Here is a 16,921-nt window from a genome sequence, read left to right as displayed (position 1 = left end):
TCTGTTTTGAGCGAATTGTATGATCTGTTGGTGCTGGGTACAATGGTAGCTATGAAGCAAATTTGCAGGCTCTTCTCACATTTTCAAGGACTAAGGTTGGTGGCCACTAGATTCAGTAGATTGAGGGCGTTGTCACTCGTACTCCTAGGAAGTGGGACACTCGGCTAGCTAAGGATAACATGAAAGAAGCTAATTTGTATGAGTATTAATCTAAGCTTATCAGAATTTAGTATATACTATACACTACATACTTTTATACCATGAATTCAAGATATTGAACCTCAACTCAGCAATAGCAGAAAAAATGTTAAGCAGGTTCATTCTACTACATGCTATAAACATTTATCAAATAGTCTAAGCTTATACTACTCTGTATACCAACATATATGACTCTTCTATAGACACTTCTTAACATCAGCAGCCTCATTTTTTTACTACAGTTATCAACTAACATAGATGATCATTACTCCAAAATTTATACCAAAGGTGGTAAGGTTTCTCTACACATATGCAACACTTCCAAGTATCCCCAGTTACAGCGTGCTTCCACAAGACCACAACTATGATTCGATTTCAAGTAGAAGAATGCAGTCATTGCACCTGCTTCTCCAATACAGTAGTTGCTTTACCAGCAAGAGCAGCCATCAAAGACGACAAACTCATAGTTGGATTTGGCATTTCTCCAAGCGCTTCACAACAGACTGTTGCATGGTTTCGGATTCCCTCAGAGAGTTTAGTCAAGTCCATCCTGCCCATGGCATCAACAATTTTGGCTTTATGGATCATCGACGACAATTCTTCACTGCTTCTCTCTTTGCTCAACTTTGCCAAGACAGTAATTACGACGAATGCAACTCTATGTAAAGTCGTGTATTCAGACCTCAAAAAGCTGCTTAGAGTAGAGAAAACTCCATCATCCCAAATCCTTGATAGGTACGCGTCTATAATAGCTTCTGTAATCATTTTTGCTGGTACATCAACCTCGGTTTCCAGATTAAAAATGCACATCACATACCACATTGCACGTTGCAGGATTTCCTGCAGCTCAATTTCTTCTGAACCAAACTTCTTAGTGAAACCAACGACATCAAACTTGGATTTTATCATGTATTCCTTGAGAATTTTCAGCACCAAATATACCTCTTCCTTTGTATACTTGTGGTTGTAATAAACACAGAGCATAACTAGAATCCCTGCGAAAGCTTGATGAGGTTCAAGGTTATGACCGAGTTTATCAATGTTTCCGGATTCCAGAGCTTCATTATAAGACACAAGAACAGTCGAAGCTCCAATTTTCTGAAATAATTCATCAACAGAGATCCAATTTTCTGTAATAAAAAAATCAAAAATAAATAAGAAATAATTAATTTCACATTCCTTTCTAAAAAATTCTTTACAAATATATTTACTATTCCATATATAATTATATATTTACACGTATAATTAATTACACGTATAATGATTGTTGTGTCCCGTGTGGCCATGTCCAAATCTTGAAAAGAGTTCCAATGGTCATTATTTTAAATTACCGAACCGAACACTTGGATCTTATCCTACACTTTTTCCCGATTTCATCTAACATATTTGTAGTATAACACGAATTGCATATACAAGTATAACATACATTTATGACTTATAATTTACAATATGATTATAACATTATATAACATCTCGTCATAGCAGCAAATTGAAATATTATGATGCTTATATCAAAATATGTTTAATACTAGTAAATTAACAAGTAATGACTAATAAGTAATTAGTGTGATTATACGACTAACAAGTAACAATATATTAGTAGTAACATCAAAATTTGCTTAAATCATATAATGTGCTTATTATACGACTAACATACTTCAAACTTAAAAATAATTAGTCTGGATAACAAAATCGATCATAAATCTTTTCTTTTCCTTGATTAAGAACCCTAATTTTTACTTAGAAACAAGTAGATTATAAGCTAGTAACCTGAAATCAATTGAATAATAACATATTAACATCATTCATGAATTTAGTGATCTCCTCAAAAACTAACACTAGGTTATCTAAGTTAAATCTTGATATTATTAATTAATCGTATAAACTGGAATTGAAATTCTGAAAGCGTCAGAAAATTAAACTTACGATCAGCGTCAGTTTCTTCGATTAAAGTTTTTTCAGCGAGGAATTCATTGAATACATGATCGATTTCATCATAATATTCAAAATCAATCTCAGTAATCTGCTGCTCCGCCATTTTAGGTGGTGAGATATTCTTCTTCTCCTTTGCTTCTTCTGGTGAGATTTTGGTCTTCTCCTCTATTTCTTGAGAAGAATGACGATGATCCTCTGTTTTCTGATGATCCGCCATTTCTGTTTCTTGAGTCTTCTCCTCCGTTTTAGCGAGTTTAGCTGGTCTATTCTCCTCCATTGTTGGTTAGCTGATTTAGAGAGAGAAGTTGAGTGTATTTGAGTTGCTGATTTTAGAGAGAGAAGTCGAAGAGAGAGAAAGAGGGGTTGAGGAGGAATAACAAACTCTGAGTATTTGATTCGATTTTGAATAAAAATAAGAGAGAGTTAGCGCGCGTCTTTGAAATTGGGATTGGCAATTGGGCATGGTTTCGCGTCCGTTCACATTTACTTAATTTTAGTTCAGTTCAATTCAGTTTAGCTACAATCAGTTCAGTTCAGTTTAGCTCCTAATTTCCTTCTCTTATAAAATATTCATTTCAGCTCATTTCAGCTCAATTTCAAATCAGTTCAGTTCAAGTCCATACAGTTCAGTTCACTTCAGTTCAGTTCAACTCAGTTCAGTAAATGTGAACAGACCCTTCGTTACAGAGTGTTCTACTAATTAAGGGCCTTAAGGGGTGCTTTATTGCTTATGATTATTGAGTTCGTGTTAGGGTAGCTCGACTTGACATGTTATTATTTTAACTCGATTTTTTTATCGTGTGTTGATTAAGCTGATCTCAAGTAGTTGTACTCTGTTTCACGTTATATTATTTGTTTTTATTAATAATTTCATTATTACATATATTATATAATAATGAGAAAAAAATAAAGATATCTATACTTCATCGTATGGTCTTTATCCTAGAATTTTATGCAATACATAATGTTACGACAAAAAATGGATGGAGTATAAATTACATAATACATACATTGTATTTATTAAATATTACTATAAAAATTTATATAGTAATTAAATTAAAATATCTTAATTTGATTAAATATTTAATATTACTATATAAAAATTTATATTTTAATTATATAAAAATATTCAACTTTCTCACGAGCTTTGGAGTCAAATAACAAGTTGTCCAGCTAACAACTCGACTCATTAAGTCATTAATGCTTCAAAGGAGTATATATATATATATATATATATATATATATATATATATATATATATATATATATATATATATATGTTGGATGCACAATAAGAATATATATTTTGCCATGTTCTATCGTTCCTAAGAATATATAGCCTTCAAGCTTTTGCCTTGCAATTTCAGATCGATTTTTTTTACGCTACATAACCTTCTTTTGAGGTATGCTTTTTTTTTTTTGTGTTTTGTTTTTTAATCATTGGAATATGTATACTCCATGGTTTACTTTCAAACTACATTTTATCTAATTTTATCTCTCCTTAATGTAATCAAATCCTCTGTGTAGCTAATTTAGGGTTCTTGGACTATTGAATTATATACTAATACTTTATACATACTGATATTAAATTAAAACAAAAAAAATTGCTTATAATTATCGAATTGTTTGCAATATTTGTACCTAATTTAACGCCCTTGAATTGTTTGCAAATTTTCAACACTAATTTTGCCTAATACGGCTCTAGTGCTAATTAGTTTTTATGTTTTTCATTAATGAGGCAGTTGTATTCTCGACTATGGATTCGCCAAGTGATGATTTTATCCCATGCTATTATTCGATCATTTTCGGAGCTTTAAAATGTAATGGTTCTCGTCTTACTGATGCCAAAGCAATTCTTGCTGATAGGATTTTGAAGGACTACGGATTTGATAAAAAGGTTATTACCTCAGAAGACTTGTACAACTTTTCAAAGAGAAGGAGAAACAACGATGATGATGTTAATGAGGTTAACTTATCAATCAATAATAATAGTAATGTGGATAGAATTAGTGATTTGCCTGATGATGTATTGTTGTACTTGCTATCTTTTGTGGATATGAAATCAGCTGTGAGAACTAGCCTTGTTTCCAAAAGGTGGAGATATGTTTGGACTTACTTACTTCATCTTGATTTCGAACACCCTTATTTTCATTTGATCCGCCGCTCTACTGAATGGGATTATTTCAAACCATCCGATGATTATCAGAGAAATAAATATTGTAAATGGGTTGATCAGGTTATGAATGGGAATCGAGCCTCGTATGTGAGCACCTTCAGAATTCATTTTCCTCTTTATGGATCGTATATTGCTGATATTGATAAGTGGATAGCTATGGCCTTGAGCAAAAATGTATGCAACTTGGAGTTGAACTTGTCAACTAGTACGGGCTTCCGTCCGACTAAAGGGAAGAATGGTTACATAATTCGGCAGGATTTTCTGTTCAATAATCGGGTTACTACCCTGAAAACTATTCACTTGGAAGCATTAGTAGTCGAGGGAGATGTGGTTGAATATGTTTTGTCAAAATGTCTCAATCTTGATCGTCTAACCGTCAAGAATTGTGAATTTTACTTGTGTGGATCGGTAGGGATTTTACCTAAAACACAAGTTGTTGTTTCCTCCTCTAACCTGAAGCACTTAGAGTTATATGACTGCGACAACATTAAATCAATTCAGATTTCAGCTCCAAATCTCACTTGGTTTAAATTCTTCGGTGTTGAAACAAAAATACAATATACTAGTGTTCCGGCGCTTGTAAATGTAACCTTTGAGGGTGGATATTGGTATCACGAGCGCAAATTGAACGTCTTTTCAAACTTTTCTAATCAACTTGAGCAACTCTCTCTTTCCTGGTCTCTAAAGGTTAGTCGTCGGATGCTTAACTATTTTAATTATTACGTGTCGAAATCAGTTTCTTGTATATTGTATAGTATTTATATCTCTTATTTTCAACCATTTTAACCTTCTACCGGGTTTGGGTTGTTCCAATGTTGTACGCAGGAAAAATCTCTTCCAACTAAGTTTCCGAGTTTTCCAAATGTTAAGCAGTTGGAGATATATGCTACGCTTTCAGAAGACGGAAAAGACAACCTTCTTGCTTTGATCCCTTTCATTAAGGCATGCCCTGTGTTGCACACCTTAAAGTTGAAGGTAATTAAAATTTTTGTTTTGACCTTACAAATTTAATAAATGCTTAAGATGTGATTTAATGATGGTTGGTCTATCTATCATTTGATGTTGGTTAGTAGCTTTTTCCCACTCCTGGACTATCGAGAACATTTGGGAAGTGGGCGGCGAAGTTTGTACAAAGTGATGTTCAAATTGAAAGAATACGTGCCCATAAGCACCTTGCTGTTGTAGAGTTTGCTCGTTTTTCAGGAACTGAATCAGAAGTGAATCTAGCATTTTGTCTGGCCGAGCATGCTTCCAACCTTAACATGTTAATTTTTAATCTTCATCATCCCCAAATGGATGGAAATACACACATACATTTGGACTATGAAAATGTTATTATGTCTGAAAATATCAACCTTTGCAGAAAACAAGCAAAAGTACTTGCAAAGCGAATTCGAAGAGGTGTTGATGTGGTGATTCTATAATAAATAGGATTATTTTCTTTTGAAATTGGACAATGATATTGTTATATTAGGATTGTAAATTAAGATTTCGGATTTATGTTTATTGTGTGGCTCTACAATATGATAGTATAAATAACTGCATATTTGTTTAATCTCATGTCACTCTACATCCTCTTTCTCTCTTTTAAATGTCTTCTTCCTCTTTGTTTTGTAACTAATTAATTTCTCTGTTTTCTCTTTGATTTCTAGTTTAAAATTACTTGAGGTAAATCAAAGATATTGACGTCCAACTACGGAGTATATATTAGTGTTCAGTACATTTATTCGACCAACTTTTAAACTTGTAACTTGTGATCAAGATCCAATCAATATGACTCGAATTCATGAATTTATGAGCTTGAATATTCATGCTCAAATATGAATTCGGCTCAAAAAATGCTAGTGCTGAATTAAAATGTTGAAAATCATGAATTATTGTAAAAGCTCAAGTTTGCTCGAGTTAGATTCATAAAGTCAACGGTCAAACATAAAACTAATCACATAATTTCAAATATGGTGAGATCCAATTTTAACAGCTCCAAAACCTTCTAATTTTAATTCGATTTTCACGTTCCTGATGTCATCTATAATTGACCAAATTTATCTGTAAGAATTCGTCAAGATATATACTACAGAAGTATTTAAGTATTTGAAAGTGCATATTGATTGAAAGCATTTTGTTAATACGGGTTTGGACTGTATTCTCAAATCAAGAGAGAGACTCCACTTCACAAGTCCAAAGGATCCCAAAATTATAAGACAATAGAAATATGTTGTGAAACTTAAAAGGTCTATTCTTCAACACATTTAGTTATGAGCTGAGCTAAAATTTGCTTTACATAAGTAAAAAGAGAGGGGGAAAAAGAATTTATAACAGATGGACATAAGTAAATAAAAAATAATAATTAGCCAATGTCGAAAAATTAAATTAGTTACAAATGACTATAAACTTCGAGCTAAATGAACCAAACTTATATGAATTGCAACTTTAGCTTATACATGATCATAGTACAGCATATTGAATTTATGGATCACTTTTAATTTGCTCACATAATAAATTTCAAGCTAATTAACCCAATTTTCAGAAAACAAAGTCAAATAACCTTTACATACATAATAAGCTAAATAAATGTACTATCTCAGAATTGGTAGGAGCAAAGTCAAACAGTATGTACTTGTAATGAATTAAGGTACGATTTCCGGCCCTAAGGGTCTAACAGACCATTATTTTTCTACTTATTAAAAATAAATAAATAAATAAATAAAATAAAAAAGAAGAAGAATTTTATGTTTTAAGCTAAGGGTCATGATCATGATGTACATTCACGTAGACCGATTCTAGATGTTGTAATTTGTCTGATTAGTTAATGTAGTTTTGACATAGTAAAAGAGCAAAGATAAGGTGAAAATAGAAAATAAGCGATTCATATGTCATCTTCGTTAGATATGTTTTCGTAATTAACGTGAATGGACAAATAAATATAAGATGACTTAACAAACCAATCTTAAATTTGAAATTAAGGGGGTGTATGTGATCAGCTATGATATAATATATGTTTTTGAAGGTTGAACTCTTCAATGAAAATCCAACTAACAAATGTTACAAAGTACAAAACCTTCACTAAGTCGTACGATATGTTAGCTACATAAATGAGGCATATATCTTCCAAGTTAGAAGCAACATTCACAAATAGCCTGCACACAACACGTACAATAATGGCTACTTCCGGGCTTATTATTTTTGCCTGTGCCTTTACACTACTTCCATTGCTTACTAATAATGTAGCTGCAGAGTCATACGACAACTACAAAGATCGATCTCCATACGAGTACAAGTCTCCACCACACTATGATTATTACAAGTCCCCTGAACCATACTATTATGAGTCACCACCCTACAAGGCGTACAAGTCCCCTTCGTACTCCTACAAGTCTCCTAAACCTTACAAGTCCCATGAACCATACAAGTCCCCTTCGTACTCCTACAAGTCTCCTGAACCTTACAAGTCCCACGAACCCTATAAGTCCCCTTCGTACTCCTACAAGTCTCCTGAACCTTACAAGTCCCACGAACCCTATAAGTCCCCTTCGTACTCCTACAAGTCTCCTAAACCTTACAAGTCTCACGAACCCTACAAGTCCCCTTCGTACTCCTACAAGTCTCCTAAACCTTACAAGTCCTACGAACCCTACAAGTCTCCTCCGTATTACTATTCTCCATCCTATTATAAGTCTCCTGAACCACACTATTATCACCACTCACCCAAGCACTCCTACAAGTCCCCTTCGTACAAGCCTCCATCCTACGATTACAAGTCTCCTCCTTACTAATTAAAATTGCCCATATACTCACTTTCGTATGTACTCCTACAAGTACATACCGTGAATTTTATACTTCATTTAAAACTTATGAAAAAATAAGCTGTGTTGTTTAGTTCCTCGATTTGTTTACTCATTTACTAATGCTTGGATGTTAAGATTATATGTAATAAATGTGCTCAATTGTTGTACCGTGTACTTGTTTGTATAAGAAATAATAAAAATTATTCGAGTTTGTGTACGTATGTTTTACATTTCTGGATTGATGATCTTGTGCTACTACGAGTAGTTTCCAAATGTCTTCATACGTCTTTTGCTATTGCATGCGTCAGATTTAAACTAGTAGTTTCATGAAGGAAAAAAAATGTACAAACTTTACAACTTACATGTTATGGTAATAGTACAGTAGTAATGTAGTCGTTTCTCTATCGATCAAGAACTTTGTCTAGGCTATCATCGATACAAAATAAGCTAAACAATTACTAAATACATAAATAAGCTAGATTGATTAAGGTGATCATAATTTGGTTATATTAGGGATCGTAGTGTTTTGCTAGAACCAACTACGGTCTGTATTCTGTAGGCCATGTATTTGGGCTTACTACTAATTATAACCGGTTCATAAACATGAAGTTGGTCAAATGTGCACCAAGCCCATTAAAATCATGGACCATAGGGATCAAAGTGGTTGTACCGAGTCTATAAAATAATATCCAAAATACTTAAAAACCATATTATATACAGAGATTTTAAATGCATGATTTGTTAATTGTATCTATAATTAACAGACTTTCACATGATGATTATCTTTCATGGTTGTTGTAAATCCGTAATTAAATTAATGATAATAGCATTAATAATTCAGGATGGCCGAGTGGTCTAAGGCGCCAGACTCAAGTTCTGGTTCTCTTACGAGGGCGTGGTTCGAACCCCACTTCTGACATTTTTTTTATTAGAATGATTTTAGTATATAGTACAATTGTACTGGTTTTAAATTAATTGGAGAGATTTTCTAATACTGTAGTGTATTGGTTTGCATGATCTAGGGCTTGTTCTTTCAACTTATTTTCAGTTCAGTTCTGAATTTCCTTCTCTTATAAAATATTCAGTTCAGCTCAGTTCACTAAATCAGAACCGACCCTAAATCAAAAGCGTACATTGCTTATCAACCGACAAAGTGAAGATAGATAAACTTTACACATGTATAAAAGTATATAGTAATTGAGTCGAATTTTTTAAAAATAAAGGTGTGGATGGCATGATCGATACATTTATGTATATATTTCGATATAAGTATGTAGTGGATTCCTAGTCACACAACAAATTAGAACTCACAAACGTCAAAGCAAATATGCAGTTCATTATGGATAAAATTTATCGGTGGAACCACACACATATTAATATGTACTCCATTATCATTATTACCTGAAAGGCTAAAACCGAATTTTTGAGGAATTTAATTAAGTTTGCCAGACAAGTATACCTACAAAAAATATTTATAGAAACATAGTTCGGTCATCTTTGGATTTGACTGAATGTTTTTATAATAATTGAATTTTTTTTTTCCCCAAATTAATTGTCATGCATGCATTTTATTGTTACTGCAAGAAAAGTCACAATTTTTTCAATGAAATTAACTATCAAATTAAGTTACTGATAATATAAAGTAATTGCTAATTAGATTTGTTAGATCCATAAGTAATAGATATCTAGATCATATATATTGAATTAAATGATCAATTATGTTTGGATGTAGATGTGTTTAAAGTTATTTTGAGCTAATGTTACACCCATTCATCGATTTTTGGATTGATTATATTATTTTTATTGGTATTAAGCCAATAAATAAATAAATAAATAAATAATTGTTTTTTTTTTTTTTTTTTTTTTTTTTTTTTGTTTTTTTTTGATGCAAATGAGGGCCAAGCCCATTTTATTAAAAAGAAAGCGATTACATGATAAAAAATTGTAGCTTAACACATATAGTACAGTTCTTTGATGAAGTTTAACGCTCAAACTTGCATTGTTATTTTGACTTTTGAAAATTAATTTTTCTAATTTTTTTTCAATTTAATTTAAAAAAATATTTAGTTTTAATTATTAATAAAATTAAAAATAAAAAAATTTCTCACAAAACAATATAAGTGATTTATATTATTCACATTTAAATATAATTTAAAACTCATTAAATCTTAATCGTTCATTTTAATATTATGGCTGTCATTTTTCAAAGGACAATCCTATTTATCCAAAATTATTTGTTACATTAATTAGTAGCAAAACATCAAATTAAACTACCCGTAATATTGTATCAATATGACTTTTAATTTTGGACTTTTGATTTTGGACGGTACGAAGGATGACAGTATATTAGGTAACTGAGATAGACCTTGACCTTCCGCAATCCAACATCGATCATGCAATGCCTAGAATTACACGTATTCTTGAATTAATGGTTAGTTGTACGTACGAAGTGACTTTTCATGAAACAATTATTTATATTTCATGCCTAAGAAACTTGGACAAAAAGTTACTACTAGCTAGTTCAATAAAGTCTTAAATTGATTATTCCTTGGCTAAACCTATATGTTAAGATTTGTCTACAAATGAACAAATGATTGAAGTTATAACTGGAATTATGTGGGAAAAGATGTTATTCAGGATTGCAATAAACTAATAAGGACCACACGATTTTAATTATGGATTATTACGGGTGGTTTTTTTTATTTAAATAGAATTAAAGGTGAAAAAAAGTTTTTATTCAATATGTACATAATATATGGAGGAGTACTTATTAAGATTTTAAGATTTTTTTTTTTTTTAGATTTTAAGATTTCATTAATCATAAGGCCTAACGGCACTTACAAAAATTTCTGACAAATTCAGAAGACTAACAGACATACATGAATCTTCATAATTGAATACATCACAGATTTTTAAAAATGTAGCCTTAAAAAAATCCCCTTCATCTGAAGCAATACGATTTTGTGAGTTCGCTCTGTTTCGACATTCTATCTGTTGATGCAAAATTAATATGATAAATAGTACATAAGCCCGAAAATGTCGCAATTTTGACAGGAACCATGAAACCCTAAATCTTCAACGCACCAATTAATACCCATGGAAACAAGTGAATTATTTATGAAACACCAGATATTAATTAAAGATACACAAACAAATAAAAACCAAAACAAACAAGACTCTAAAACAAAACCCAACCAATTAAAATCTTCGACGAAGTAGACTACAATCAAACCGCCCAAGCCAAAACACTAGATCCGGAAACCTCCTTGTTCGGACGTTGATGCACAGTGCCAGAACCAACCCCTTAAGCCCATAACAAAATGATCAAACCAAGGTTTCAACACAGAACAACCGGAGCCCGAAAGCAGAACCGCACCAGAAGATCGCTGGAGGAGGAGAACGATCTGCGGCAAAGCAAGAGGACCAAACCAGTGAAACTCGAACGTCGGCTGTAGCCCAAAGCGAGGAAGAGAAAGGGGTAGATGACTCGCCGGCAAAGAAAGGTTATAACCCAAACCGCCGGCGAGCCCCCCTTCCGACCACCACCAAAAAACGAAAAGAGAGGAGAAAGAGAGAAAATGATGAGAGATAGAAGGAAGAGATGAGAGAAAGAGGCCCGACCTAGGGGCATAGTCTTTCCAAGAAAAGAAGAAACCCTCCCAAGAGATAAACCCTAGAGAGAACTCTTTTTAGATTAAATTGAGATTAAATACTTTTATTAACATTAAGATTTTATAACGTTATTAAACATCAATATATACACTAGATATGCAACATAATATATTATTCGATTAGATTTCTCGTTGAAGTACTGAGTAGAAATCTTGGTAAATAATTCAGCAGAATTTTGACACCACAGAAACAGGAGCCTGGCCATGTAATAGTTTGTTTATGATAATTTCAAACCTCCCAATAATTGCTAACTAAGCTAATTATATCATGGATCATTGATTGTCACGACATTTAATTACTATACTTAATTTCTTTGTTAGTGCAAGGTTTGTTATGTGATGGCTTATGCAATGATGTATGACAAGCCTCAAAACTCATATATTAATGAGATATTAGCGTTTTAATTCATTGGATTCATAGCCTAAAGTAACATATGCCAAAATAATAATTGAAATGATAAAATAAAAAAATTCAAAAAGAGAGGAAGCTTTAAACCAAATAATTCTTAGAAAATAAACTTGTCTTGCACTTACAACTTACAAGTTGGTCTCTAAGATGGAGTTTTGCTATTTAGCACATGAAGTTTTTAGAAAAAGGCACGTCCATTATTGAGCAATACGTTATTGTCCTAATGATGCACCATATATAGTGGAATTAAAGTACATACTAACAATGACTAAAGAGCACATTTGATGATATAGAAAATTCACATAAAATTAAATAGTATGGCTAAATATTTCTATTGACTAAGTTTTATTTGACTATCTCTATCAGTATTGAATTAATGGTTTGTGTCCTCACTCGATCGTCGGCCCAATAATTCGTGTAATTACTACTTTTCTATGTATTTTAATACATGCAACAAATTAAAAGTCAGCTTGCTACATGTAATGAGAAACAAGGAATTATTATTATTATTATTATTATTATTATTATTATTATTATTATTATTATAAGTTTAATTAATAAGGGTTACTAAGAACAACTCATGTTTAGTTTACAATTAAAATAAACTCTAACAAGTTCATCAAACAAGCTTTGTTAAATTAAGAGAAAGTTAGCTAGGCTGATTAAAATCATCATAATAAAGTGTTATATAATAGGTTCAAACAAATTAAGTTTTGAGGTAACATCTTAAGATTTTATAGTGAGGCGCAAGATATAATTAAGACCCTATTCACTTCCCCTTATTTTTAATTTGCTGAACTTATTTTTACTTAATTGAAATTATTTTTTGCTGAATATTTTTACTGAACTAAAAAAAATTGTACTAAACTTAAATTATTTCTATTGATTCTTTCTTATATTTCTTCTATAGATTTATTGATTTTTTCTGAAATGAAATTATTTTTACTAAATTGAACTTTTTTTCACAAAATTAAAATTATTTTTACTGATTTTTTTTTAAAAGATAAACTGAACATGGCATAATAAGTGGCAATAAATCTTAAAATTTCATAGTGGAGGCCAAGGCATAAATAATGAAATTGTTCAAGCACCAAGCAAGCCTTTTTAATATGTGAACCTCAAGGAGCACTGCACGTTGCATGCTGTCTGATTAAACTTCTCGAGCTCAAAATTGTTTTCGGAAGGCTCGATTTGAAAGTAATAATACACAAAAATCGGATCATTACTTTCAAATATTCCGAAACCAATTATGAAAGCACAAGTGATGATGGTAGAGGGTACATTGTACATTACGAGGTCAAATAATATAGTTTGGAATTATATAATAGCCTATCAAGATATCGTGGAATCCATGAAAGCACATTGTCCTCTTTTGTTTTCGAGCCTAAAAAAATCAAAAATTATATTATCTAAATAATGAAGGCTATAATCTACACTTTTAGGCTAATTTCAAAAACAATTCTAAAATTTATCAAGTGAATATGGGGAGGCATTAAATTGGTTTGGATAACATACTTCTTATAATTAGGTCTATAAAATCTCAAGAATAAGTTTCGTTCAACTATTTGGCGTGTATGACCTTGTTATCTTAATCTTACAAAAAAATTATTTATAACTTTAAAGAATAAATATAATATCAAATTGGTGAAAATAATTTTTAATTAGTTAAAATTATCTAATTAGTTCAATTCGGTAAAAATAATATAAAATATTAAGTAATAAAGAGAAGAATTAAAATTATGGATTCATGGTTATGAGTATTAAACATTTGAGCTTCAAGATTGCGAAACCAGATTTTTGCTACAATTAATTGACAATATTATCGAATACATTAATGACGATAGCTTATACACGTTACATCTCACTTACAATATAATAATATTGAACAAAAAAAAAAAAAAAAAAAGCCCTTATACATGAACTAAAAACAAACATTCAATTAATCTCTAACAAATAATGGCATGCGACGGATGTCCCTAAGATGTCGAATCAAACACTTGTTCTTGTGGGAGATAGCTGCATTTAATACGATAGTACGACTTCTAATGTATACTACGTACACTTGAACATGCACTTTTTTGATAGCATGTAATATCTAGCTAGCTAGTATGGGGGTGGAGGAGAGGTGTAATAGTATGGACTCGGTGGTTTGTGCACTGTTGGAGGTGGTGACACGTACACGTATGGCGGAGGTGGAGGAGACTTGTAAGCGTATGGAGGAGGTGGCGAATGCAGTGGTGGTGGACGGGACTTGTAAATGTATGGAGGTGGTGAATGGGACTTCTTTGGAGGAGGGGGGGATGTATAGTGGTATGGAGGTGGAGGTGACTTCATTGGAGGAGGTGGTGATTTATAGATGTATGGAGGAGGTGGTTAATGTATGGGTGGAGGTGGTGATTTATAAATGTACGGAGGAGGTGGTGAATGCACGGGTGGGGGTGGCGATTTATAGATGTAAGGAAGAGGTGGTGAGTGTACCGGTGGTGGTGGCGATTTATAGATATAAGGAGGAGGTGGTGAGTGTACCGGTGGTGGTGGTGATTTGTAGATGTATGGAGGAGGTGGCGAGTGTACGGGTGGTGGTGGTGATTTGTAGATGTATGGAGGAGGTGGCGAGTGTACGGGTGGTGGTGGTGATTTGTAGATGTAAGGAGGAGGTGGTGAGTGTACGGGTGGTGGTGGTGATTTGTAGACGTATGGAGGAGGTGGTGAATGTACGGGTGGTGGTGGCGATTTATAGATGTAAGGAGGAGGTGGTGAGTGTACGGGTGGTGGTGGCGATTTATAGATGTAAGGAGGAGGTGGTGAGTGTACGGGTGGTGGTGGTGATTTATAGATGTATGGAGGAGGTGGTGAGTGTACGGGTGGTGGTGGCGATTTATAGATGTAAGGAGGAGGTGGTGAGTGTACGGGTGGTGGTGGTGATTTATAGATGTATGGAGGAGGTGGTGAGTGTACGGGTGGTGGTGGCGATTTATAGATGTAAGGAGGAGGTGGTGAGTGTACGGGTGGTGGTGGCGATTTATAGATGTAAGGAGGTGGTGAATGTACCAGTGGTGGTGGTGATTTATAGATGTATGGAGGAGGTGGTGAATGTACCGGTGGTGGTGGTGATTCATAGATGTATGGAGGAGGTGGTGAATGTACCGGTGGTGGTGGTGATTTATAGATGTATGGAGGAGGTGGTGAATGTACGGGTGGTGGTGGAGATTTATAAGTATAAGGAGGCAAGTGTGCGGGTGGTGGTGGCGATTTATAAATGTAAGGAGATTGCCGGGGAGGAGACTTAATGTGTCCATGGTGTTTGTATAAGTGACCTTGATGGCCGTGGTGAGGCAGAGGAGGGGAAACATACATGTATGGTTCCATGGCTTGAACACTAGTAAAAAGCATGCATAACATTAAGGTGTATCCAAGCCAAGGCCATTGCCTTGGCATTCTTTGGTTTCCCATGTTTTGGTGCTTGTTTTTGGGAATGAGTTACTTAGCTTTAGCAGAGTAAGTGGCAATATATAGGAGCGTAGTACAAGAATATTAGGCTTTAGTAGACTGGTAATAGCTCACATAATGCATACTTGGAAAACAGCCTGGAAGAAGAACGTAAATAATACGGACTAATGAATTAATATATCAACTAAACCTTTACTGTAGAATTATTCAAACACAAATTTGATTGGTTGGTTCAATGTTTGCAGCCGTGGCTGGGCCCTAGAGCTTGCTAATCAATGTGTCAAGTTAGGACTTGGTAGTAGGTAAGGTGGCTTTGTCTCAATACCTAAGAAATCAAATATATTCCAATTCAATTCGCATGTATTTCCAGTCTTTTCCTCTAAGATTATCTCGTTTTTCGTTTTACAATTTTTTTTTTTTAACTGTCTCATATTATATAATGTATCACTACTTTACTTTCTACACTACGAGTCAACTAAGTACTCGTATATTTTAATCCACCAATATTATCTATCATCAATGAGTAAAAAAGACATGCTTCACTATATTAAATGGATTGGAAAATTTACTGCATACTAAAATAAGCAATGATCTGGCTCAGGTATTGAATACAATCTTGTGATTTAGTGTGATAAGTTTTCTTAAAATAAGACATGATATGTCCCACTTCATTAAGTCTATCTTTTATTAAGAAAATAAATACCCATATTTGTTTACCTTTTTTATTAAAATAAAAAAAAGTTGAATTAACCCATTTAGAGATGCCTAATTATGAAATTGGACCTTCACTTGTCAGCCCGCGTATTTGGATTCTTGTTATTTTACTTTGTACTGTATTTAATTATATTCTACTCCATATTACTTCGTATTAATAATCATTATTATATTGTAATACCTTAATAAATTTTTTGTAAAATAAGGTTAGATATAATCATCAGGGAGAAAATTTTGTGTAATACATTATATAATGTACTAATGCAACATACATTGGTATGATAAGACAACCTCCAATAATCTTGTGCTTTCAATTCTTAAAATATCCTACTTTCCAATTGTAACATGTGGTTTTCACATGATCAATGTAGACATTTGAACCAATAGCACTAATAAGATTGAATAAGACTTAACTTGGATACACATTTTCTAAAGGAGAAAAAAAAAATACCAAAGAAAATCAAGGGCATTATTGTAAATTGAACTTATATACTTAGTACTATATTCTTTATATATATATACGAGCACCGATTCTCTTGTCAAGGTTTTCTATTCTAAAAATATACGAGTACCTAACAATACA

The 16,921-nt window shown here is 32.9% G+C and overlaps 1 protein-coding gene, 1 non-coding gene and 1 pseudogene across 2 annotated transcripts; 2 read left to right on the top strand and 1 right to left on the bottom strand.

The window, feature by feature from the left end:
* Window positions 1–3,889: 3,889 nt before the first annotated feature.
* On the top strand, window positions 3,890–5,733 carry LOC145577045 (putative F-box/LRR-repeat protein At5g02930). The gene is made up of 3 exons (XM_081634733.1): window positions 3,890–4,996; window positions 5,135–5,284; window positions 5,383–5,733. The coding sequence occupies exons 1-3, from the start codon at window positions 3,890–3,892 to the stop codon at window positions 5,731–5,733; spliced, it is 1,608 nt and encodes a 535-aa protein (XP_081490859.1).
* A 3,197-nt stretch (window positions 5,734–8,930) lies between these two features.
* TRNAL-CAA (transfer RNA leucine (anticodon CAA)) lies at window positions 8,931–9,013 on the top strand. The gene has a single exon. It is a non-coding gene; the product is annotated as a tRNA-Leu (tRNA).
* A 4,942-nt stretch (window positions 9,014–13,955) lies between these two features.
* On the bottom strand, window positions 13,956–15,724 carry LOC145574173 (uncharacterized; annotated as a pseudogene).
* Window positions 15,725–16,921: the final 1,197 nt, after the last annotated feature.

Source organism: Chenopodium album, chromosome 13 (genome assembly GCF_948465745.1).
Source record: "Chenopodium album chromosome 13, dcCheAlbu1.1, whole genome shotgun sequence".
Taxonomy (NCBI): Eukaryota; Viridiplantae; Streptophyta; class Magnoliopsida; order Caryophyllales; family Amaranthaceae; genus Chenopodium; species Chenopodium album.
This window is presented reverse-complemented; position numbering and strand designations above follow the sequence as displayed.